Source organism: Megalobrama amblycephala, linkage group LG1, assembly GCF_018812025.1.
Source record: "Megalobrama amblycephala isolate DHTTF-2021 linkage group LG1, ASM1881202v1, whole genome shotgun sequence".
Taxonomy (NCBI): Eukaryota; Metazoa; Chordata; class Actinopteri; order Cypriniformes; family Xenocyprididae; genus Megalobrama; species Megalobrama amblycephala.
Window position 1 is genome coordinate 53,383,867 of NC_063044.1, and position 27,478 is coordinate 53,411,344.

The 27,478-nt window shown below is 35.9% G+C and overlaps 1 protein-coding gene across 4 annotated transcripts; it reads right to left on the bottom strand.

Moving 5' to 3' along the window:
- Positions 1 to 6,805: 6,805 nt before the first annotated feature.
- On the bottom strand, positions 6,806 to 26,594 carry map2k4a (mitogen-activated protein kinase kinase 4a). 4 transcript variants are annotated; one of them, XM_048200958.1, is made up of 12 exons: positions 26,367 to 26,594; positions 22,092 to 22,124; positions 18,019 to 18,121; positions 17,527 to 17,701; positions 13,854 to 13,973; positions 13,639 to 13,758; positions 13,494 to 13,545; positions 13,250 to 13,377; positions 10,235 to 10,312; positions 9,999 to 10,147; positions 9,721 to 9,766; positions 6,806 to 7,477 (listed from the first exon to the last, which is right to left on the bottom strand). In XM_048200958.1, exons 1-12 carry the CDS (start codon positions 26,491 to 26,493, stop codon positions 7,364 to 7,366), a joined length of 1,245 nt encoding a protein of 414 aa, XP_048056915.1. In that variant the 5' UTR covers positions 26,494 to 26,594; the 3' UTR covers positions 6,806 to 7,363. The 4 variants fall into 4 exon arrangements, with proteins under 4 accessions (XP_048056915.1, XP_048056927.1, XP_048056922.1 ...); XM_048200970.1 differs by lacking the exon at positions 22,092 to 22,124 and having other exon boundaries at positions 18,019 to 18,109; XM_048200965.1 differs by lacking the exon at positions 22,092 to 22,124.
- Between the last annotated feature and the right edge of the window lie 884 nt (positions 26,595 to 27,478).

Genomic DNA, 27,478 nt, shown 5'->3' on the forward strand with positions numbered 1-27,478 from the left:
AGCCACATATGGACAGCAAAGTGCTGCAGTTAACTAAACGAATTATCAGTACCCTGATGTAACTGCTCCTTAAAATATTTAATGTATAAATAGAAACGTTTCTACCAACTAGTCTTCATCAGGCAAAAAGATGAAGACCAGTTGGTCGAAACGTTGCTATTTATACATTTAGATATCTCAAGGAGCAGTTACATCAGTGTGTGGATAATTTTTTGTTAGGGTTTGAGGAATGTGTGCATCTTTTTTGTATTATCAAATTTTATATATATATATATATATATATATATATATATATATATATATGTATATGTACACATACACACCAATCATATAATAACAACAACCGTTATAGTTAATATATCTTATAGTCATTCATTTATAAACTAATGTATAGACAATATAATTATATGCATATATAAACATAATATACATATCACACACATATAGATTCATATTTCCATTTCCCTCATTCCAATATCTGTAGAATTGTTTTCTTGGTGATAGTTAGAGAAATAAGAAAAGTTCTGGTATACGTTATAGTATGCCTAAACTAAAAAGCAATCGTATACATTCTTTTGTTCCCACTGATGTAAGACTTTTAAACTTGTAGGATGTCAGAATGTTGTTTGCTGTTTTTGTTTTGTTTGTGTGTTTTGTATGATATGTTTACAAATTTTATGCTGCATCAAAAATTGTAATAAACTTTGAACCTCAAGTATTTTCATATTTGATTTATCGACTTCTGTACTGTTGCCAAGTAAACGGATTGATTTTGTATTTTTGAGTTAACCCATGTGGCCACAATATCTCTCTGCCTGCCACAATTTTTTAGAATTCATTTGCATTTTGTATCCCATTTTTAACATTTTACACTTTCTTGTTATATTGTGAATGTTTTTCTTTTGTAATAAACTGTGTTTGCCCACAATTAATAAATTAATCTTTTTAAATCTGTATCAAGTTATAATCTTTATCACTGCTTTACCTGGTAGCTCAAACCACTTCCAAGAGGGAACTTTTCCTGACCTACTGCTACATCTATTGGTGGCCTGTTTGTTATGTAGCTCACAGGTGTCCCTGTCAATCCTCTGAGTAACTCAAAATCATCATCTGTCACTTCAGACAAGGCTCTGCAATATACAAAATTCTTGTCTACTTGTGTCATAAAAGTACTGGTACTCCAACGCCACAGTATGTTACATGGTTTATCATATTTGCTATTTATAAAGTATAAAAAACAACTTGCCTGTCATTGCTGTAGTGACAGAAGACGGGTTTCCGTTTTCGGTTTTTCTTAGCCTTCGCCACCACAATAGCTGTTACTGGCAGCTGTGTTACTTTTCTGCCTCTTGGCTTATGCCACTGTTGTGGCAGGCTTGTGGAGGACTGGGCTGACACACTACTAATATTTTTTGCTTTACAGAGGTCCAGGGTATAGATCAGACCAACGATATGCGTGCAGAAACCTGTGGAGCTAACCAGAAGTTATAGCACACAAATAATGTTACGGTAGTTAAAGGTGCTACAGAGGATCTTTTCATTGACTGAGAAAGTTATGATCGCGTAAACGATTGGCTGATGTTTTTAAGGCCCTACCTCATGCACAGATGATGTACATTAATATTATTCCTTTCAGTGCACCTAATAAATAGTCTTTTATCAGTTAGTAAAGACAGTTTCAAGTAATATTGCAAAAATGTATAAAACAAAACATCCTCTTTAGCACCTTTAATGCTAGCTTATAAATACATGGTGGGTTTTATATATATATATACATACAGGTGCTGGTCATATAATTAGAATATCATCAAAAAGTTCATTTTTTTATTGTAAATTATTTTTAAAAATGAAACTTTCATATATTCTAGATTCCCTACATGTAAAGTAAAACATTTTTTTTTATTTTGATGATTAGAGCGTACAGCTCATGAAAGTCCAAAATCCAGTATCTCAGAATATTAGAATATTTCCTAAGATCAATCAAAAAATGGATTTTCAAAACAGAAAAGTTCAAGTTCTTTAAAGTATGTTCATTTGTACACTCAATACTTGGTCGGCAGCACATATTACAGCAAATGACTTGCTCCTAGCACAAATTACAGCATCAGTGAAGTGTGGCATGGAAGTGATCAGCCTGTGGCACTGCTGAGGCATTATTGAGCCTCCAGATCATCTATATATTGTTGGATCGACTGTTTCTCATCTTTCTCTTGAAAATATCCCATAGATTCAGGGGTCAGGCATGTTGGCTGGCCAATAAAGCACAGTAATATCATGGTCAGCAAACCACTTGGAAGAGGTTTTTGCACTGTGGGCAGGTGCTAAAGTCCTGCTGGAAAAGGAAATCAGCATCTCCATAAAGCTTGTCAGCAGATGGAAGCATAAAGTACTCCAAAATCTCCTGAAGATGGCTGCATTTACTTTGCACTTGATAAAACACAATGGACCAACACCAGCAGACGTCACGGCCCCCCCAAATCATTACTAACTTCAGAAACTTCCCACTAGACTTCAAGCAGCTTGGATTCTGTACCTCTCCAGTCTTCCTTCAGACTCTGGGACCATGATTTCAACATGAAATGCAAAATTTACTTTTGTCTGAAAAGAGGACTTTCGACCACTGTTCACTGTCCAGTTCTTTTTCTCCTTAGCCCAGGTAAGATGCTTCTGACGTTGTTTCTGTTTCAGAAGTGGCTTGGTAGTCCTTTTCCTGAAGATGTCTGAGTGTGGTGACTCTTGATGCGCTGACTCCGGCTTCATTTGACTCATTGTGAAGCTCTCCCAAGTGTTTGAATCGGCTTTACTTGACAGTATTCTCAAGCTTGCGGTCATCCCTGTTGCTTGTGCACCTTTGCCTACCCAATTTCTTCCTTCTAGTCAACTTTGCATTTAATATGCTTTGATACATCACTCTGTAAACAGCCACCCCATTCAGTAATGACCATCTGTGACTTACTCTCTTTGTGGCGGGTGTCAATGATTGTCTCCTGGACCATTGCCAAGTCAGTTCCCCATTAGTGTGGTTTCAAAGAACGAGATACCCGGAATTTATACTGTAGGGATGGTCATTTAATGAAACTCAAGTGTAAATATTCTAATATTTTGAGATACTGAATTTTGGACTTTCATGAGCTGTACGCTCTAATCAACAATTTAAAAAAAAAAAACTTTTGAAATGTTTTACTTTACATGTAGAGAATCTACAATAAATGAAAGGTTTTTTTTAAAAATAATTTAAAATAAAAAAATGAACTTTTTCACGATATTCTAATTATATGACCAGCACCTGTAAATATATATATATATATATATATATATATATATATATATATATATATATATAATTTTATATAGTGAATAAAAAACTATATACCCAGCTTTACAGGAACAGTGTTGCTCATAATGTTGTCATCCTCTGTTTCAATCACCAGGTGATGCGTTTTTTTTTTCCCTGTGACCTATAGGCTATAGCTTCAATCTTTATTTTGTTTACTTCACGTTCACATCTTGAATACATGTCACGAATGCATATTGCAAACCTTTCTGTCTGCTTCTGTCTGAAATCAACTTGTCATTTTTCCATAAATCAATTATTATTTCTCCAGGGAGTGCACAAATTGACAGTGGTAGCGCCATGCTGTAAAGCTTGTCGGACATAGCAACAGTAGCGAAGGGGGGCGGAACTTCACGAAGGGTCAATTTGTTCCAAGCCTGTATGAATTTCTTTCTTCTTCTGAACACAAAGGAAGAAATTATGAAGAATGTTTATAACCAAACAGTTGTGGCAGGCACCAATGACTTCCATACTAGTATTTTATTAATATGTATAACCCTAACCCTAACCCACAACTATTTGGTTAAAACATTCTTCAAATCATGAAGAATTTTCTTTTTGGGGGGTGAACTATCCCTTTAACCAGTAACACTTCTCAAAATGTTCAGTATATGTTGCGAATTAACATTTACTTTTATACTATTTTAATATGTACAATCATAAAACTAAATGGTAAAAGGGTTGTATGGCTCTAATATCTAAAGGCCAATTCACACCGCACCGACAAACGCCAACAAACACCAACAAACGCCGACGAACAAGTTGGCCGCTGGATTTAGAATTCTATGAGAAAAAACTGTCATGTTCACACCGCCCCAACAAACACCGACCAACGAGTGACGTCTGACTGGGAAAATTCCACAACTACATACGTGTAACCATGACAATGTTGTCAGGCAAGTTTATTACATTAATAATATAGCATCATATATATTTTCATTGTATTAAAGTATTGAGGCAAAACAAAAATACTAACCTGAAATCCGAAGCGCTGTAGCCATCGATCTGATCGTAACCTATTGCGGTGCGGTTGGTTTTTATTATTGTTTTATGCAGTTATTGTCTCCGACCCTTTTTATTAACGAGACCCATAAGCATATAAAACCATGTAGCTAAACAAGCCAAAACGAATTATTAAAAAACGAAACTGAAGGTAAACCTGCGTTGCTCTCATGGTGGTTATAACGTCGTTACCTCTATCTTTCGGTGAAGTGGAGCAGCTGCTCTTGCTGAATGGCACGGATTGCACTATGGACTATTGTACCTTTTGTATATTTTTATTTTTAACTGTATTTTATTTTTTATAACGAACAAGCTGCGATGTCACGTTTCCAGTACTTTGTTGTGTGTGCGTGAGGCGCGGGCGCGATCAAAAAGCTGTCTTTGCAGGGGACTTGCCTCATCGTCATGGCAACCGTTCGTAGCCAGGTCAGATTAAGTCAGAGTTTGTTGGAAAACTGTTCACACCGCGCAGACATTCCACGACCCGACAAACGCCGATTAAACATGTTCAGTCGGGTGAAAACCGACTCCGACCAACGCCAACAGACGCCAACAGACGCCAACAGGGTTATCACACCGATCCAACAAACTCCAACAGACGAGTTTGTTGGCGTTTGTTGGCTGTTGTCGGTGCGGTGTGAATTGGCCTTAAAATGCATAAAATAGGCTGGCATAGCAGGCCAGAAAGTTGGTAAGGTACAACTATTTTAATTATTAACTGTGTATTTTAATGTAATGTATAGTATAAAGTTAAAGAAAGTGAAAATTTGAATGTGGTTCAAAGTGAAATCAGCTTTCTGAGCTGCCAGGCGCCCTCTGGAGGGAGAAAAATCCGTTGCTTATCAGAGTAACGAGTTTTACACAGAAACAAGTAGGCCTATTGTGTGTCTATGGAAACATTTACCTTTCACTTAAAGGTGCAATATGTAAGAATTTTGCAGTAAAATATCCAAAAACCACAAGGCCAGTGTTATTTTGTTCACTTGAGTACTTACAATATCCCAAATGTTTCAAACTCTTTGTAAATCGTGAGAAAATTGCAATTTTAACCAAGGCTCCAGGACCTGTGAGGAGTCGCCTGTCAATTACGTCATACCCGTGTTACCCTCGGTTTCCAGTTTTATTTTGTAGAAATCATAGAAACACCAAAGACGCTTTAATATTTATATGTTTTAATAGACAAGGGAACAACTGATTTGATATATTTATAGACAGAAAACTAATTATTGTTATATAGCTCAACACATTTAGTCTTATTGTTTAAAACTAATATTATTGATTTTTTGCGAGTACCATGCTTTACCATGCCTCAGAGAAAAACACTATTTTGTCAAGTAGCTAACATAGCATAATCAGATGCAGCTTTATTTTTAGTAACAGTAATACAGAATTTTCTCCATCATACAATACGTTTTAAAATTAATTGCATGCCATTGATCAACACAAGCCATCCAGCATTTAATATGATATTCTTAAAATCGATCTATCTTACTGCAGTGTGTCTCAAACAAGTGTCTCACAGCAGCCGCTGAGGGAACGCACAGAGTAACGTTATAACATCATTTTCAACACACTCAAATGTATTTAATATGATAAACAGAGCCGCGTTACCTCATACTCATGACCGGAAAAGCGGAAAAGCAGAAGCAGCGCCGGCGACTGTGTCATAATAAAAGTTCTGCTGCTCGTGAGGCTTGTGTTGCGCAATCGCTCCAGCGGCCTCTTTCGGCTCCCACAACACTCAGTCCTGCTCTGCTTCATACTACAGTAACGTTAATAAATCGCATCCATGAACATGATTTCTTCTCGAATCCTATCCTGATTATTTTGCACTGGCCGTTGAGGTGGAGACCACATGTCCCAAGATTCCGCGCTTAAACTTGGCGTCATCAAGCTACGCCTTTGTTTTGAATAGGCCTCTAGCGGACAGAAAATATTACATATTGCACCTTTAATAAATGTCGTCTTTAATTTTTTTTTTTAAGTACTAGGGTAAGGCTAGTAAGTAAAGCTAGGTTATTTGTATTTGGTGGCAATTATATCTAATAATATTATGACAGCTGAGGAAGTTGAATCCACCAATGAAGAATATCGAGACGACACATTATGGACTCGTAAAATATGATATATTAAATCAGTTAATTTTATTAGTACCCGACAAACAATGGCAGTCCACCACATAAAACTCCATAAAATATGACCCAATAAAACGCATTGTCCTGTATCGTAATAGTCTAATAATTGAGTTTTGTAGTTTATAGGCTAAACTATGGGCAAAAGTACTACAATTGATTAAAATGAAATCAAAAATAAGCAGAACTAGATAGAAATGTTCAACTTTGAAGTTGGCTTGAGAAAGTCGGATCAGAAAGTTGAAAGTCTGAAGTGAATTAAGTAGATAGATAGATAGATAGATATATAGATAGATAGATAGATAGATCTACACTTTAAAAAGTAGCAAACACGGAGTCCTTTCCATATTCCTCAGTTTTATTTATAATATCAGCACATAGTCATTGTACAGTGAGGATGTCCTCGTTACAGAAACCCCGGCCACCTCTGCGTCAGTCACCTTAACATACAAAACACGTGTTTAATATCACATACATGAAGAGGAGGGGACCAGACACGAGCAGATTCCAGTACGTCGAAGGCTTTCCGAATCATATATTCCACAAGTGATTTCAGAAGTATAAATACAATTCCAGGCTTATTTATTATTTAATTATTTTATATCTGTTTAAAATCACTATTCTGAGAGAGAGATGGGGGCGGTTTGAGCGCCGCGTGTGTCCCGTCAGATGCGTGTGTGTTTATACACTTTACAGATGTGTGTGTGATGAGAGAAAGAGAGACAGTGAGAGAGAGAGAGAGAGAATCATGGGTAGGAGGTATTTTACAGTCGAGCTTGAATTGAACACCGTTCTGCCGCAGCCGGTGCTCTTGTGTACACTTTCCCGTTTTAATACTGCAGTTCTGTGATGAAGCAAATCTTTACACCATCTCATGTGCGCACGTGGATGTGTGTCAGTCCATGTACATCGGAGAGCTGGGAGACGCGGGCATCTGATCCAGGATCAGGCAGACGTAGCTGGCCACGTCGACCGTACGCTCCTCGTAGATCTGAATGAAGGGATGTTTCTGACAGACAGAAAGAGTTTGGTTTACTTTCATTTCTTTAACTGAACGCCACTTCTTGATTTATAGTTCCTCAGAATCCCTCTCAAATGCTTTTATCACATTTGAAGCATAAAAGGTGTCGTTAAGATGGCTTAAAATGACTTAAGATAAGACAAATATACTTTAGAAATGCTAAAACAGCTAAAAATCAAGACTCAAGGCCCGTTCAAGACTCAACGAACAATAACGGTCTGTTTATTCTAAGCTCAGTGTGACATACAACATGTTTTTGCTGTTCTTGTTGCATTTACAGGCTTTCACCAGCAGATGTCCTCAGCATGCTGTGTTTCGAGTGAACAGCTAGTGTGTAATCCATCTAATCTAACAGTGAATTTACCTGACACAGTCAATATAGTGGAATAAAAACAACGCCTAGTCCTTTTAACTGCAACTTCAAAGGAAGCAAGATGATGTCGTCAAAACTAGCACTGGATATCTGAGGTAATTTGCTAGCCTGGCATTATGATCTCATCGTTAATACTTCTCACCATTTATTCCAAGGGTATGACCGATTGATTTCCATATATCCATTTTCTTTCAAGTATCCTTGAAAAAATGGTTTGACACGTCAAACAGTATTGGCTTTTTCTGGACCTCATCGATTAACTTCTTGAGTCCTTAAATTAGAATGGATTCTGATTGGCTGTCAGTGTTTTATCATTTAACGGCTGGAAAAAATCGTTCTGAAAGTGATCCCAACTATATCGTTTCTCTACATAGTTATCGTTTTAGCTGTGGTGTGGACAGAGCTATTCTTTTATATTTAGGATGATTTTTAGAACTATAACTTTATATTTATCATTCTTGGTGTGAACGGGCCTTTAAACTGACATCAAATTTCTTATTTTATTACCTCAACAACTGTCTTGGTAGGTAAAAAAAACGTAAAAATTGCCACCAACTGCTGGGAAATTCAGTTCTTAAATTCTGTAATGTATCTAAAAATAAAACTTTTAGGTTCAAATGTATAATATGCATAAAGGAAAGTGCAAAGTTCAGGTGCTGTGAATCGGTTTTTAACTACATAGTCTTTCAGTGTAGCAAATTAATATTTTTTGTTATTTTTATCTCAGATAATATGAGATAATTTAATAATAATAACAGTAATAATAGCTATTCTTGTACATATTAATATGGCATCAAAATTAACTATTTACTTTCATAAATTTTGCTGCTCTTATGTTGGCATGGATCATTAGTGCATGTTATTATAATTATAAAGAGATAATTTTATTAATAAAATGACTATTAATACAATACAGGGTTATTATAGTAAACAAAGTAAAACCATTAAAAAAATTATTTTGTTACTCAAAATAAAATTAACTGAAATAAACTGATTAACTGAAATTAACATTAACTGAAATATAATATATATATATATATATATATATATATATATATATAAAAGTTTAGCTTGATGTACTAAAATAATTAAAACTAAAACTGAAATAAAAATTAATAAACACTACAGAAATTAAGAAAAAAAAAAAAAAAACTAATAAAAATGACCCAAAAGAAAGTTACTAAAACTTTAACTAAAATTTAAACGAAAATTAAAAAAAAAAAAATAATAATAATAATAATTGTATTATTACTTGTATAATAACAAATATTATTAAAAACTACTATAGTATCTGAAAGATAATACTGCGGCAATAATAATAATAACAATTTGTATTATATTATTATATATTTTTTATTACAATAATATTATTGCTGTTGGAAATGCCGTTATCCAGCTTCCTCTATCTTTGGACAAATTAATTTCCATGACTGTTGATTTGGATAATTGATAATTGATTTACATTGTACACATTGTAGCATCATTTCCATGACCAAGTTTTTATTAAATAGCATAATTTTTCCCATCCTAAATCTGCAGGACACGCTAAGGATTATGTTTGGTTTTGGTTTAATTTAATCTGTTCCTATTTACCAGATTTCCCAGTTAGTTTCCTCGTTTGTTAATTAGTCCCATGCACCTGTTCGGTTTCATCCTGATTACGTTTCCTCATGTTTATAAGCCCTGTGTTTCCTCAGTTCTTCATCTGGTATTATGTTCATGTGGAAAGCTAAAATTCATTCTTTGTTCATGTGAGTCTTTAAACGTGATGGACACTGCTTGAAATGTCATGCTAATTAACTTTGATTCTCGGCAGAAAGTGCCGAATGCGTCACTTGAGCAGGAAACTGGAACTCACCAGAAGCTCTTTGTACTTTGGCCTCTTTGACTCGTCCTTTGTAAGGCTGTAAGAAACGAAAACAATAAAATATTAAAGTAAACCCACTTTGAGTCAAATTCATCATCATTGTAATGTTGAACTCTTGCAGTTGCTCTGAACGAGCAGCAGGAGGCGTCATGTGCATCATGTGATCTGAGTTATTACATCCCGTCTGCTGAGTCAGCAAACTCTCAGAAAGAGGAAATGCTGGGAATCACAGGGAAGCGTGTGATTGCAGATGTGTGTGTGTGTCTCACCACAGGTTGACGAAGTTGATGAATTTGGGGGAGAACTGCCTCTCCTCTGAGCTGCTGAGCTGCGGCGGGTCGCCCTTCACCACCTGCGTCAGCTGATCAAACACGCTGTTCCACTTCGGGTAGGGAAACCGTCCTGTGGCCAGTTCATACTGAAACACACACAATAACAGCAGACTTTCAATATCAACAAACGTTGACACCATTAACCACATGACCAGATCACACATCCTCCTCACCAGCGTGATTCCCAAACTCCACACGTCTGAGCGCACATCATAACCCTGTCTGGAGGCGCTGGGGTCTATCCTCTCCGGCTGAAACACAAAAGACAGACAACATACATGTCACAATTAGCTTCTCTCTTTATCAGTTTTGCTGTTCAAACAGTATACTATTATATTAGGAATATTAATTTAATAATTAATAAAAGTATTATCAATTATTAATCATATTCAATTTATTTTGATATATTTTGTCACTAAATATCCTATTAAAATATTATAATCAATATTTTTTATTAAAATACTATTATTTAAAGATTATTATTAATAAAAATTAAATATGTATTTTAATATTTTAAAATGTGCTATTTTATGAATTAAAATAAGAATAAAATAAAAAAATTAATGCAGTGCATGTCATTCTAAAATAATCATTAATCATATCAATATTATATTCTTATATATATATATATATATATATATATATATATATATATATATATAAAATCAATTATTCATGTTTAATTTATTTTTTATATATTTTGTTATATACTTTACTACATTTTGCTGCTCTTATTTATTATTAAATAAATTAAAATAATCATTTTATTTTATTAATAAATGTAAGTAATGGTTTACTTTAAATTGATTTTTCTACATAAAATTATAAATAATCCTGATTAATCCTAAAAAAAATGTATTCTAGTTGATAAATTCCAGTCCTGTCCAACATGATTCATGGCTGAATATTGTGTTTAACTCAGAAATGCATTATAGCTGGTTAAATGCAGTGCGAATTTTTATTTTATGCCGTTTAATGATTCATGACTTTAAAGAGCCGCTATGAATGATCATGGGCTCTTTCCTCAAGGGACACACAACTGATAAAATGTCTTGAAGTCGGTCTGGAATGAATTGCAAGAGCGCAGCAGAGTGATTTTCCAGCACATCAGACGGTCTGTGCTGATCAGACGCTTCACAGGTCAAAACATGAGAGAAACAGATGTGCTCCCGTCCAGACAGCAGCATGTGTGTGTGTGTGTCACATGCTAACAGCTGTGCATGTCACTCAACACACGTTACTCATGTTTACAGACTGATGATGTCATAATGCAGTCGGGATGAGATCATGGCGCTCAAATTAGACTATGACATCATCAGCAGCAGCAGAGGGACTGCAGAGCGGAGCTTCATTCACGGATACTCCTGCGGTTACATCATTCTACAGCGGACACACGCTCCACTTGAAGGAGGAGGACAGGAAATTACTGAATTACTGAAATCCTGTAATTACATTTTTTTTTTTTTGTTGTTCTAATTTTCAAATATTTTTACAAAATGTAATTACATTATTTTTATGAATAATAATAATAAAAAAAATACAAAATGTGATTAAAATAGCAATGCTGTCTTTAAAAAATAAACTGAATATCATTTATTGCAGCAAAAAAAAAAAAAAAATCTGTCTGCATCAATAGAAGATGGCATGTTCAAGAAACATCATTAAAGGCATTCTTTTTTGCGGAATGCGGAATAATATAATATAATATAATATAATATAATATAATATAATATAATATAAATCCAGATAGTGCAAGAGAACTAGAGAGAAAGCATGAGTAAAGTCACAGAGGCTGTGTTACTGTAACAGTATCACCAAATATATGAATACACACCCTACTGTTCGAAATGTTGGGGTCTATAAGAGATAAATATACATATGTATATGTATGTATTTAAGAAATGTAAAGGAATTAATACTTTTATTCAGCAAGGGCGCATTAAATTTATCAAAATTGTCAGTAAAGTAGTGTTGTCACAATACTGGAATTTCCGACTTTGATACAATACCTTGAAAAATATCGATATTCGATACCATATTAGATAACACAGGAAAACTGCCATATATACCACCATACAGATAATTTGTTATAATCTCATTTTTTTATAATTTGGATAATTTTATTGTAGCTTACACTCAGCTCAAGGAGGCTTTTGACAAAAAGGCAAACGATAGCACAAATAATTACAATAGAATAAAGAGAAAAATGAAATAAATATGTCTTTAAATTTTTCAGGTGAGTCTAAGTATTCAGGTAAGAAATAATACAGAAATGAAAGTAATCAAATGTAAAATAACATTTTAACAATAGTTTTCATTGTAAAAATGAAATATAGATGCATGCTTACAAATTAAGAGCAAAGAGTGATTTTCTCTTTGCTCTTTTGTTCTTTGATTAAAATAACAGACAGCAGCAGGTTTATTAGGCTGCTGTCACTTTAAGAGCTTATGCACGGATCCAATATACTGTTACACCACATGCGTTTTCTCTCAACTTTACATTCCAAAACTGACTGTTTACCTGAATGCTCGTCAAGACGGGCATTTTGACATAAATTTGTATGTATTTGACCGTTTAAGCGCAATAAGGCAGGAAAAGAAGTCAACTTGGTTCTCGCGAGCTGTTTGAGAGAAGGTTTGATGAGAACGCCACTTATGTAGATCGGTGGTGTGAGCGCAAAACCTGCGGGAATGACTAAAATTATGCGCAATACAAGCACTATTTAACCTGAGCGAATGAGACGAATGAGAGAGAGAGAGGAGGCGGATATACTGCAGACACTAAGTATTGGAACCGTTTCAGATATATTTTAGTATTGATACATATCAGAATATCCATATTTTTGACAACACTACAGTAAAGACATTAATAATAATACAAAAGATTACTATTTCAAATAAATGCTGTTCTTTTCCGTTCACCATATAACCCTTAAAAATAAGGGTTTCCACAAAAATATGAAGCAGCACAAATTATTTCAACTGATAATAATCAGAAATGTTTCTTGATCATCAAATCATCATATTAGAATGATTTCTGAAGGATCATGTGACTCTGAAGACTGGAGTAATGATGCTGAACATTCAGCTTTGATCACAGGAATACATTACATTTTAACATTCACACAGAAAACAGGTATTTTAAATAAATACATTAATTAATTAATATATAAATGAATGACTCTTACTGCCATATACGGTCTGCAGCCTGCATCTCTGGTTTTGGCAATGGAGTCGACCAGCTGCCCACTGATGCCAAAATCACACAGCTTAATGTTGCCTTTTCTGTCCAGGAGGATATTTGATGGCTTTATATCTGCAGAGAGATTGTAAAACAGCATCTAAACCCAAGAGTCTTCTTACGCTAAAACATGCAAACAAAACTAAACTGATGGAGATAAAAAGACAGCATCATCATTCTGCCTCTCTTACCTCTGTGAATAATTTTCAAGTTTTCTTTTAAGTGGTTAAGTGCTTTCACAGTCTGAAACCACACAGAAGAACAACAGAGAGCACGTTAATGAATGTCTACCAATACACTGCTTATTAAAAGGTCTGAATAAAAAAAAAAACTCACAGCTAATGTTATTTTCCCTAAAATCTCTTCTGGAATCACTTCGTCTAAAGAGGAATAAACGTATTTGTAGAATTTGTCGAAGGAGGTAGACATGAGCTCCATGCATATCCAGCAGTCCCCCTAAAACACACAAAATAAGTGTTTTGTGTTAGAAAGACTCTCTGAGAAAACTCAGAGTTTTGAGATGAGATGCTCAGCAGACAAAACAGACAAACCTCTCTGAAAAGAGCCCCGTAAAACTGGACGATGTAGGGACAGTCGCTGCTCCTCATGACCACATCTAGATCCATCAGCAGCTGTTTCTGCTCTCGCTCGTCTACCGTCGACCTGATCCTCTGTCACACAAACAAGCATTACACGTGACTGTCAGCAGAAAGTCTGATCCACGTTGCAGCTTATTGTTATCTGGTTGATTTCATATTGCACAGATATAAAAACACACGATGATTTACTTCCCAAATGCATTCAGAGGCTTTTTGATACTGAGAGAGTCAGTTTAAACTTATGGAGAGGCACATTAAAAAAAAAATTATAATAAGTGCAAGAACAAATATAACCAATAGACCCCTTAAAAGTTTGTAAACATTGCAACGTTTCCTGGTGGGCGGGGCTTAGCTGGAGGCAAAAAGAGACGCTGGACTCAATGTTGACTAGCGTAAGCTAGCATGTTTTAGGAGGGATTTATTAAACACAGATGCAGAAGAAGGTTCAGAACTGTCCGAATATGTACAGTCACTGACTCTGCGGGACCGTGACAGCTATTTTTGTAAATTAACTTAAGTTTTGGATATTTCCTAGACAACATATGAATTACTTTCGGGTGGTTTGGGGAATTTTGTCAAGGCTTATTGTCTAATGTAACCTAACGCTGGGCTAACTATGATTATGGCTAGCAATGTGGATTATTTTAAGAGACCATTCAAAGGATGGCACACACATCTATCACTGTATGTTTGTTTAACATTTAAGCTAGCTAGTGCGCTGAAAGTTGGCGTCTTTTCACCTATAAAACAAAAAACTTGCTGATTTGTACTGATAAAACCAACACACCATTACATATGCATCGATTATTTTACTTGATATGAAGTGTGCGCTGCAAACACGAGTATTATTTATGATCGTCTCCGTCCAGTCTGTACGTGTATCGCATTCAACCACAGTTATCTTTTTGATTTCTGTGAAGGAATGTCTGCCGGGATCTGGTAAAACTTTAGTTTTGAACCAAAAGTCCCGTTCCTTCTATTCTGGCTGCCAAAAACACAACAAGACGACATTTTAAAGTCAAAACCTCAAACTTTTAGCGTGCCTGCTATGAGTTCTTATTTATGTTTTGCCTCCAGCTAGAGCGGTGACGTCACAGTGACGCAGGCGATTAAGGGGTCTATTGGTGCATGTCTATTCAAAATCAACTATTCAAGTATATAAAATATAATAATAATAATAATAATAATAACTTTATTTTGTATAGCGCTTTTAAAAGTCATTTCTCAAAGCGCTTTACATAAGTAAAAATTAAGATAAATAAAATAAGCAAAATAAAAACACATTACAAAAGGTATTTATAAACAATAGGGAAAAAACATCCCATGACAACCACAAGAATCACTTTTCACCCAAATGCTTCCCTAAAATAATGAGTTTTAAGTGATGATTTAAACATTTTTAGGGATGCAAGAATCAATTAAGGCTCCAAGCACAACAGAAGCAAACATGTCATAATGGATTATGATAAAAACTGAGACAAAGACACTGCATGTCAATTTTGAAGTCAATCAGACCAACTGTACTGTAGTTAGAGCCAATTTCATGTTTTGTTCAATTATAGCGCCACCAAGTGATGCAGTCCCACCACTTTTTTGTGTGTCCTCTGAGTGCCCATATACATAAGCATGTCAAATTTGGTGACCATATCTCATTTCGTTTAGGAGTTATAGACATTTATATGCATGAACACATAAAAAAATTACCCACTGCAATCTGACTTTGCATTTTTTGCCATTTATAATCAAAATTTTGACTTTTGGCCATGAGCATATATTCAATGACCTATGTTTCCAATTTTTCTATGGTGTTTTCGTGTTGATCAGACTAACAGTTTTGAAGATATTAGCAAAAGTAGTTTAAACACTAAATCACAACTAAGTCAACCAAATCAAAAGTTATAAGCATGTGAATATTGGATTTTACCACTAAGTGGCGCTGGCTTGAAACTTCTCAGACTCCTTCAGGGCATCGTACCGGAGACCCAGACCGAGTTTTGTAACGATACACTAATGCGTTTATAAAATACAGCATTTTACTACAAAATTCAAAATAGCCAACGCCAAAAATATCCAATATGGGAAAATTGGATATTATTCGACTCTGCATGCTGCCCCGAATCGTTTGATTTTTGGTCATGCTTTGGTCATGCTTTTTGGTCATGCCTCAGGTCATGCTTGTGATGACATGTACCAAGTTTGGTCTGAATACAATAAAACGTTGGGGTGATACAGCCTTAAAACACGGCGTAAAATTTGTTTTTGCGTTATTCGAGTTTGATGTATCGACTTGAAATCTATAACTTTCTGTCAGCATGGTCTGAATATGATGTGTTTCAATTTTTGTGAAAATCAGACCAACAGCCTAGGAGGAGTTTGAAAAAGTAGGTTTTTCAAAAAATTCAAAATGGTGGAACAATGTTCATGATGGAAAATGGTGTTATAGGGTGCAAGGTAGCCAAGGAATCAGAGGAAAAAAAGAATTCTGTTTCTAGTCCTATGCCTCATGAGGCATAAACATAAGTGCAAGTTTGGGCAGTTGGTGGCACTAGAGGGATTGAGTTAGGGACTCCAAATATGCTATCTGTGTGCCAGATTTCATAACTTACCCGCAAGCGGTTCTATGGGCTGCAATAGACTTCCAAAGCGGAAGAAGAAACGTAAAAATAAGAAGTAGAAGAAGAAGAAGAATGCCAATGGATACAATAGGTGCCTTCGGTGCTTGGCCTCTAATGAAACCAAACGATATCTGCATTCTTAAAGGTGCTCTATGTAAGAATGACAGCTAGTGGTTGAAATGGGTACTGCAGTCCAAATTCAAAATATTGTTTGCCCCGCCCCCTCCTCCTCAGACTGGATGCTCTCACGGGTTGCCAGTTTGTAGACACGCAACAGGAGCGAGCTCAATTGACATTGGAAGTCGAGGAGACTTACACACTGATAATTAGTAGATTTATTGATTTATGATGAGTTGATATTGCGTTTTAATATGCTCCTGTTCATAGATATTTTTTAGATAGATGCTGAGGCTTTTTAGATCGGGTAGAATCTGTGATCTCTGACACAGTCTGTTCGCTGGCTTCCATGGCTGCAATTCGCAATTGTGTTTTCCACCAACTGGCAACCCGGGGTGGCGAAATACTATTGGGTAAACTGGCAATGTGCGGTCTTGCACAGACCGAAACAAAAACAGAAATTCCGACACGGAAAGCAAATTTCAAAGTAAAATAACTGGTTGTAGCAATGGTTCTCAGAGAAACGAATATGTGAATATATCTGAGCATGTTTAATAAATATCTGCAAACATATTATGGTATTTTTATGCTTTAGTACAGTCAAAAACTTACATAGAGCACCTTTAAAAATAAAGCTTCCAAAAAGTTTTTTTTTTGCAGTGATGCCATAGAAGAACCATTTTTTGGTTCCCCAAAGAACCTTTCAGAAAACAGTTTTAAAAAGAACAATTTTTTCTAAGTGTGAAGAACATTTTAAAAAATCTAAAGAACCTTTTTCCACTATAAAGAACCTTTAATGCAAAGATTAATGGAAAGATTCTATGGATGTTAAAGGTTCTTCATGGAATCATTGATGCCAATAAAGAACCTTTATTTGTAAAAGTGTGTCTTACTTTGACAGCCATGATTTGTTGGCTGGGTTTGTGCACCATCTTGTTGACAGAGCCATACGCTCCTCGGCCGATCTCTCCGAGATCCTTCAGGTCTTCCGCCGTGAAGTCCCAGTGCTGCTCCGGAGAGATCTTCAGCTTCCCAGATGACTCGATACTGTGTGTTCGCAGCCGTTCTCTGGAAAAAAAAAATAAATAAACAGATGTGCAATGTAAAGAGTTTCATGGTGAGCTTGAAAGACGAATCTGAAGACTAGTATTGATATTCTCCACAGAGTTGAAGTTCAAAACTCACAGATGCAGGGGAAATTAATAGAAATGCTAGAAAAGCTAGTTATTTGAATTTCTAAAGTTTTAAATATGGATATTTTTCTTACAAAAACCCATCACCTCACTTCAAAAGCCCTTTATTGACTCAGGACTGAGTCTCATCAATGTTTTAGTATCAGTCAGATGTGAAGGGTGTGAAAGAGCCATCAGATGATCTGTACTCACATGTGTGGGTTCTGGAAAGGAAGTCCGGCAGTGTTCAGAGTGATTCTGGAAGTAGGTTTGATTGGAGGATTGGCAAAATTTAACTTCAGGGCTTTACGTTTACCTGACAGAGGAGGAAGAGACACAAACACACTCAGACAGCTTGAAGATAAAGTTGCGGGTGTATTTTGTTCAGGCTGCCGTAGGATGAGATCTATAACTAAGCCATGGAAGATGTGGGAAGAGACAAAAGTTCACTAGAGACATGCACATCTGAGCACCAGGAGAGGAACCCGAGAGCCAGATTTCCTAAAGCCATCAGGACATGCTGCGGGTTTGAAACATGTTCAATGTACAAATGTGGAAAAACATGAAGGGCGATGATGACTTTAGCAAATCTGGCAGCAGAGGACAGTGACTGCAGTCCGACATGCTCAAACCCTTCATTTAACATGACCAAATCAGCAAATCTTTCCCATCTATGTCCACTCGTGGCAGACAACAGATAATTAAAAAGATCTGATCACATCCGGACACAAAACGGAAGATCTGAAACAAAAAAAGAAGAAAGAAAGAAGACACTTACCTTCACCTCATGCAAAACTCAACAACCCAAACACAAAATCATGTAGGAAACGTATCTAGCGAGCGAGAGGTGCAGCGTCCATTATAAGCACTAAAAATATCCACAACAACAATGAAGCCAATGCAAACAACAACGTAACAGAACTAGAGATGCACCGAAATGAGTTTTTACCAAAACATCGAAAACAGAATTAAAGTTTTCATTAGCTGAGAACCAAAACTGAAAATAAAGTTTATTTCTGGGTAATTGAACTCTTTATGCTGTTCAAGGTGTCGTGTTTTCAGGTTATAAATTAAACTTCTTTGTTGTAAATGTATTGATATTTTGATTTTGAATTTGACAAATTGTACATATTGATACTCTAGAATCAAAAATGCATCAAATGCATAATTGAAGAAGTGCAATTAAACATAATGATAAATCTTTCTTCCAAAACTATTTCCAAAATTCATTTCTTTTGCTGCTTTGTGCAGAATTATTAAATTAAATACATTAATGTGTGTTATCCATCTCTATTATATCTTTAAATTACTTACAGTCACATTATTTTATTTTATTACAGCCTTTTCTAGTATTTTTGTATTTTGGTCAGTAACTCTACTCAGTTTTCTGTAGTTAAAAGTAATTTCTGAGAAGAGAACATTTTTATTTTTCTGCTTCTTTTGCTATAATAGCAGGGTAGTTTTGTGACACCATTTCTGCTTTCCACATAACAAAGATATGCTCATTCAGTTCACAAGGATTTCTGGGAAGGACTTTCAAAATGTTATTGTTAAAAAAAGTTCATTCACAGTGTTTTGTCAAACTATAATTCAATGCTACTGTTTCCATATACAAACTAGTGAAAATTAAATTGACAAATGATAATTTAAAACAGACAACAAAGAGTATTTAAGCACCAAAAACACCTTTAGATTCATGGAAAATGCTTGTTTAAAGAGTCTTTAGAAACTCTTTTGGAGGATACACAAGTCTGTGAAATTAAGGACTATTTTCCCTCCACCACAAGAATGTGAGGATTCAAATACCAGAGGAACGGCATTTCTGAAATCTCACGGCATGTGCGTCCATGTCCCAACAAGCTTGTGTTTGTTCGAGATGCACATGCCAAAAACATCCCAGCAGTGTCGAACACTAAACAAAATGCAAACCCAAGAAACAGGGAAGACAGCTACAACCCCCAAGGCAATAATCACTGCACCGGTTAGTAGAAAAGCCGTCTGAAACACCTGAAGAAACAACCACCAGAGCTTCCATTACTGTGTGTGAATGAAATGCCAGAAACTGATCAATACAGAAAGTGCTCGTGATTATTTCAGTAATCTTGATCAAGTAAGGGCTGATTTTGATTCATTTAATGGACTAAATCAAAGGACCAATCGACTGTCCAGAAGTCAATGGAAGCTCGAAGCTCTAGACTTGTGCCGATTAAACTATGACTTTATGACTTAATTTTCATTTTTAGGGCGAACTATCCCTTTAAGTTGATCTAGGACTCTCTCAGGACAGACCGAATAACCACCCGCCACCTCTAGCATGCAGAGCAGTCAGTCCTAGACCGGCACAAGTCTAGCAGAGCCCGCGTGAGGACGGATTAGTGTCGGGCAGAGGACAGGCTTCCCCAGACCAGCGTCAGACGTGAGCAGAGCGGACAGACACGGTTTAGGAGTGTAAGACCTGAGGTCATTTATTAGCTCAATTTAATTGTTACAGGGAATAAGAATTGAATCAACTGTAAATGATTCACTGTAAATGATTCAGAATTAATATTTAACACTTCATCAATTATTCGTCCAGCGAAAACTGAGGTTGTCTTTTACCAATTCTGGATAAAATATTATTCTGCGGCCAACAGTAACAATATTTTATTATGATTATTATTATTATTGTAATTATTATATTATAAGCAAGAGGTAACTTGATCTTTTACGTTTAAGGCAGTAATTTGACACACAGCACAAGAAACTCGTATATGTGAAAATCAAAACAAGATTTATTGACTACTTCTAATGATTACAGGAAACTAAGGCTAAACACACACACACACATACACGTACATACATGCACACACATTCGCGGAGTTGATATGAGTCATGAAAAGTCCCAAGTTCAGTGCTAACTTAACTCATAACCTGAGGAAAATCACAAAAGCAGAGCTTTGGCTTGATTCTTTAGGTTTAAAGGAGTTTCACCAGTTTCCAGCAACAGAGAGAAGTTTGCTTGTACCTGCGTTTGCTCTGACAGCTGAGGTAATCGGGTTGTTCCGTGACTCGTGTACAGCGGAATCCCGTTCTGGATTGGCTGTCTTTCAGGTGACGTCTTCTCGGGAAAGCCCTGTGGGTTGCGCGGAAGCTTTGAAGGATGCTGTTGGCTGGTGCAACGCGCTGTTCTGAGCGTCTGGCTTGAGCGGCTCTCTTCTTGGGAGACTTTGGTCAGATATTTCACAGAGGGTTGCGGAGTCTGGATGTGACGGCTGTCGAATGATCAGCGGCGCAGCTTGTGGTTGAAGTCGGGTGTTAGATGGAAAATCAGCCCTGGTCAATCAGTTATCAATGACCCATGCGACTTTTCCGCCGTGGTCAAAGTAGCGGTGTTTCGGCTACCGGCTTCTGACCGATTTCGAGCGATTTCTGACCGACTTCTGACTTCCAGCTTCTGACTTTTTTAGCTTCTTCGGACAGCATAGTTTTAAGGGAGCGATCCTCCAATGAGACGTTGCTACGGAGATTAGACACGCCTCGTCTATTGTCTATTGATCACATCGCGTGATATCTACAGAACATTCTCCTGTTTTATTAACAACTTTATAAAGTTTCTTAATATTTTCCTGATACTGAATTTCAATGTTTCATTCACACAGAATTACAGAGAATTATAAATTCTGCATTTAGAACTCAAACATGACACACTTCTTACACACATATTATTAGACTGACCTAATTAAAACAATGATTACCAGAGAAAGAAGAGGCATACGGGAATACAAACATATACGGCATTGACTCCAACGTGTTAGTAATCACACCATAGCAAATGTTATTCTGGATATAGTTAATACTTCAAGTAATCGACAATTGTCCCTTTTGAGATTCAAGATTGAGTCCTTAAGCATAGTTTAAACTTTGACCGGAGTCACGAGTGACCGGGTCAGGATGGATTGCTCAATACAAGGGAGGTATTGATAGGACAGATTCGTCTTTAAATCCGTTGATGGGTGTTTTCCTGTTCCGTCCGATAATACAAGAGGGTTTTGTGAGAGAATCAATAGATTTAATGTGATCAGATCCACGTGATGGGTTCTGATTAGTTTATTGCTGATGAGCTAAGAAGTCCTTTAGACAGAGTCCTTTGTTAAAAGAAGTCACGTCATCACTTCTGTTACGGCTAGGTGTTTCCTGTCAGGAAATAGATCTTTTGGACCAAATGAAGCTTTGTTCAATCATGTTGTTCATTGATAAAGTCATTGGTAAGTTCTGTCGAACGAGTCCCTACAGGAGGCTTGGCTTACTTTGGGGAAGTCCAGACAGGTTTATCTGAAACCCTGGTGGTGAGAAGAACAACGAACACTTCACTCATCAACACAGAAAGAAAAACACCTTCATTTTGTCACCATAACCTGCTTTTCATAGCGATAAAGCTCCCATTAAACCTCAAAATCCAAGAAAACCGCCAGACGGACCTTATGTTGAGCATCTGAACCGCACTAAAACCAAACCTTTGTGCCGGGATGTGCATCAGTGAACCGGTAAACACGGACACATGCAGAGGAGTTTCACACACAACAGCAACCAGAAATCAGCAGAATGTAAAATAATGGAAAATACCAGACAAAAAAAATAAATAAATAAGGAAGAGGAAAAAAATATATATTCGGCAGTTCTGGGAAGAACAATTTCACAAGGTCTCACCGTGGTCCAGCATCAGGGAGGATTGTGGGTAAGAGGAGGCAAGAGATAAAGGGAGAGAAATATCATGAGGGGAAATAATGCATTTCATTGGTTTAATAACAAATTAAAAATAATCCACCCAACTGAACTTCAGAAGTGGAAAAAGATTCATGTGTTGGAAAAAGATTCATGTTAGGTTATTTCATAACAAGTACATACACTGAAAAAATGAATTAGGTTTTACCTCAAAACCATTTTCACTCAGAAATTGTAAGTAAATGTCAAAAAATAATTAAAGAAACACTGAATTAAAGTACATATTAAAATATGTAATTTTCACCACTAGAGGTCGTTTATTCAAAACAAAGGCGGAATCATGGGAGGTGTTGTCTTCACATCTACAGCCGGTGGAAAAGAATCCGATGGGATTCTGGCAGAAATCATATTCATGGATTACTAATATGAAGCAGGGTGGGGCTGAAAGCCGTTGGAGCGGAACGAGGCCGCTGGAGCGATTGCTAATGAGAGACGAGCGCGACAAACGGCTCGAGAGCAGCGGAGCTTTTATTATGCCACAGACGGCTACTTCCGCTTCTTTCGGTCAAGCATATGTGGGGTAACGCAGCTTTGTTTTATCATATTAGAAACATTTGTGTGTTGAAAGTTGTTATAATGCTACTCTATAATGCGGCTAGGCTACTATGAGACACTTGTTGCACACTGTAAGCTAGTTCGATATTAGACATGATAAAACATTGTACTCACAGTAAATCAAGAAAAAGAGATTGTAACAATAAGACTTACTGTGTTGAACTATATAACATGATCACTTTTCTGTCTATAAATGTATCCAGTTACTCACCTGTCTAATAAAACACATAATATATTAAAGCATCTTTGGTGTTTCCATGGTTTCTACCAAATAAAACCAGAAACCGAGGGTAACGCGGGTATGAGTCATTCAGAGTCTTGCATGCGGGCGGATACCCGTGGGTACCCGACAGGTGACCCGCCCATTTTATGTAACAGGTGGAATAATATTTACGTGTCAGGTGCAGTGCGGGTGCGGGTCGGACGCACAGTAGGCACGGGCGGACTGCGGGTCAATTAGTCAAGACTATTCCAATTCAGTTCGGTGCATTTGACAGCTGCTTTCAAATGATCCCGTGCTTATTTGTGTTCACACTCTGTCTGAAGACTGTTAAAGGCTTACAGCAAGATTTGCAGTGCTGAGCATTGTAGCCAATCGTGCTGTATGTGATTGAAAGCTATAGTGATTACATTAAGGGAGCATGCTTTGCTTGCTCTATGTATTTAATATAGGCTATTCACAATTTGAATAAAAGTTTAAGGAGGATAAAGAGGACCAGCGTCCAGGTAAACACTGCTGAGTTTCAGAAATGACAACCGCGTTTAAATGCTGAGTGAATCTGCTAAAATATTTACTTTAAGCTTTTAGCTTTAAGCTTACAGTTAGATAGGCGTACAAAAAATTCTTTGCTCCATGAGAAAATTTTGTCAACCTAATGTTGTAGATTTAATGTGGGTGTGGGTGTGGGTCGGGTCGCGGTTTTTATGTCAAACGGGTCAGGTACAGACTGAAATTAGTGTTTCTGTCGGATATCGGGTTGGGTGTGCTGTTAATAACTGCGGGTTTATCAAACAGGACCCGCGCAGGACCGATAGGCAAAACACGGACACATTCTGTGTCCTGGTTAAAATTACTTATTTTTCTGGATTTAAACATTCTTGGAAACATGGGATAAGTACAAGTCAACAAAATATAAAACTGTTCTAGGGGTTTTTGGATATTTTCATTCAAAAATCTTACATATTGTGCCTTTAAACATGGAACCCTGAATGGATTTTTTTTTTTGTGAAACACTACAATAATAATTGTTTTACTTACAACATTGAAAAATACTTTTTTCAGTCTAAAAATAAGGAAGTTTTGCAAAACAAATCCATAATGAACATGATCTACAAGAGGTATATGTGCAACAGATTAATGTGAAGACAAGATCGCTGAGATTAACTTCATAAAGATTGACATTCATGTGTGCTTCCTCCTCCTGTGTAAATGTAAAGCCAATGAATAACCTTCCCAACCGCACCAGACAAATCACGTCAGACAGCGTTTTCAGGAAATACAGGAATGGACTGCTGTGATTTTGGAGAAGCACGGAAAACGTGAGAAATGTTTTCAACAAAAACAGGCAACTAATGCAAAACTGAAGGGTTTCTACGTTGAGATTCAATAACTGGATATTAACTGTCATATAAAGAGACTGAAACCAATGCAGAAAAGAGTAAATAAAGTCCTCTTGTAATTATTTTTTCATGATTTACTGTCATTTTTACTACAGCATCTATAATTTTCTAGTACAACAATTTTTTATTTAAAAAATCTGCATTATATTGGCTTAGTGAATCTTAGACCAAAACGAACCAGTTAGTGTCAGCAATACATGTCAAGACAAATAAAACTAATTGTAATGAGCTTGTTGATAATTTTATGATAAACTAAATTCAAACACATTGGTGTCCTTGTTCAAACCTGCAATCTTTCTGTCACCAGCTCATATACTTTAACCACTATACAGTATACACCAAACCATGTCCAATATAAACCAAGACCATTGAAAGAGTCACATTTTAATCTGTTTAGAGCTGCTTTCCGCACATGTCCACATTTGATGTTAAAACAAAAAAATAGGTATCAAATTCACACTATTATACCTGGTTAATGTCCTAAACTAACCCACATTATACCTCAAATGCAAGTTATAGTAGATAATGCCCTAAATGACTCAATCACAAATATATTAATCATAAACACATATCATGTGGTCATTTGAGTCATAAAAATACCCAAATACAATTATAAACACATTTGTGTGGTATTTTATGACAGGGCCCTTTAAACTGGAGGGTGTGGAAAACATTAGAGGAAAAAACATGTAAAACATGTTAAAAATAAACTAAAATATATACAATTTGATTAATGAAATGAGTAAATATATAAATAGACAAAAAAACTGAATAAAATAAGTAAATGAATAAAGAAATAACTACAATAGTAAAATTACAATATTGTACAATATTTTACTAGTGTAAAAAAACGTAATATAATAGTAGAAAGCAAATATTTTTTAAATAATGTTTTAGACATTTTAATATTATTTTTATAGTTTAAATTGAGTATTTACAAAAGAAAGATGTCTTTTAAATTTTAGGATGGGGTCAGTCATGCGATGATATTTGGTTTGTGTGATTGATAAATCATCTACAACATTAGCAGTGATCTTACCATTCAAGTGTCATTTCCTTATGAAATCAGGTGTATTTATTCATCTGGTCCACAAATTATATAAATAATCATTTCATATATTGAGAAGAAACATTTCAATCACGCGCATTCACCTGAAATTCACATTAGCATGAACGCATCGTTAGCCTGTTAGCCCTGCAGCTAAACATGTCAACAAACTCCAATGACAGCCAGAAAGCCAACAATGGCATTAAACGAATTAATGTAATACTAACAGAGAAACTGACTTACAAAATATTCATTTATACACGGTTTACGTGGTAAATAATGTATTTATCTGGCTGAGGAATGAAATTTTCACAGGCCTGGCTGTCAGTGTTTGACTAAAGCAGTTAGCCGTGCAGCTAACAAGACTAAAATTACAATTAAAATTACTCAATATAAATGCTGTAAATTACTCAAATAAACACAATTCTGAGCTAGTAAACGCAAGCCTGAATCAGTCGCTCAGTTAAAGCAGTGATAAAGCGGTTTGATTGTGACTGAGTCAGTGTGATGTCTGTAACTGTCATTGGATCTGATGGCAGCTGCGGCTCGGCTCGGTTCGGTTCGGTGTGTTTCTGACCTTGCATGCTGCTCATGGTGCTGCTGATGTGCTGCTGGCTTTGGGTCGGGTGCTGCTGCGCGCTGCTGCTGCTCAGGCTGGAGGCTGCTGCTGCTGATGGGTTACTGCTGGAACTGGACGTCGCCATTTGGGTTTGACTTCCAGCAGCCAGCGCTGGGCTGCAATGCAGAGAGAGACAGCAGAGCAACAGTCAGTGCAGCTCGCTCGCTCGCTCGCTCTCTCTCTCTCTCTCTCTCTCTCTCTCTCTCTCTCTCTCTCTCTCTTATTTCAGACAGGAATAAAATAAAATGAAACATTTGTTTTTTATGTGACCTGAATGTATTCTTGACAGGTTTCGTGAGATCCACCTCAACACATCACATATAGGCTGCATAACGAAGGATAAAATAAAAGTAAACTGAATATATACAAAAAAATATTATATTATAGGGTGAATTCAGGTTGATTGGGACACTTTTTCATCTCAAGGGCAAAAAGTGTCCCAATCAATAAAATTTCTTTATATATTTGTTTATATACAACATTATGCATACTGTTTTTTCTTTATTTAATTTAATTTTATTTTATTTTATTTTAATTTTCGGGTTAAATGAGACCTAAATGTATTCTTGATGGGTTTTGTGAGATTCACATTCACTTCAACATATACCGGCTGCAAAAATAAAATAAAATAACTAATTAACTAAAGAACACTTTTTTTAATAATAATAAAAAAAAAAAAATCCCTTTTCATTAAATAATTTATTAAGAATACTTTTACAGATATTAACAGTTGAATATGAGACTCTGAAGATTAATTAATTTTAAATTAAATGTCCTTTATTGGTATGACACAACATTTAGTATAAAATAAAGAAAATAGAATAGAATTGAATATTTCATTGATTTTTTGTTTTGTTTTTGTTTTTTATGACTTTTTCCAAGTCATCTCAAGGGCAAAAAGTGTCCCAATCACTAAAACTAAATAAATAATATACAATTTCTTTACAGATTTTTATATATACAACATTATTCATACTGTTTTTTTTTTTTTTTTTTTTTTTTTATTTACATTTTCGGGTTAAATTAGACCTAAATTCAGATTCAGATTCACCTCAACATATACCACATAG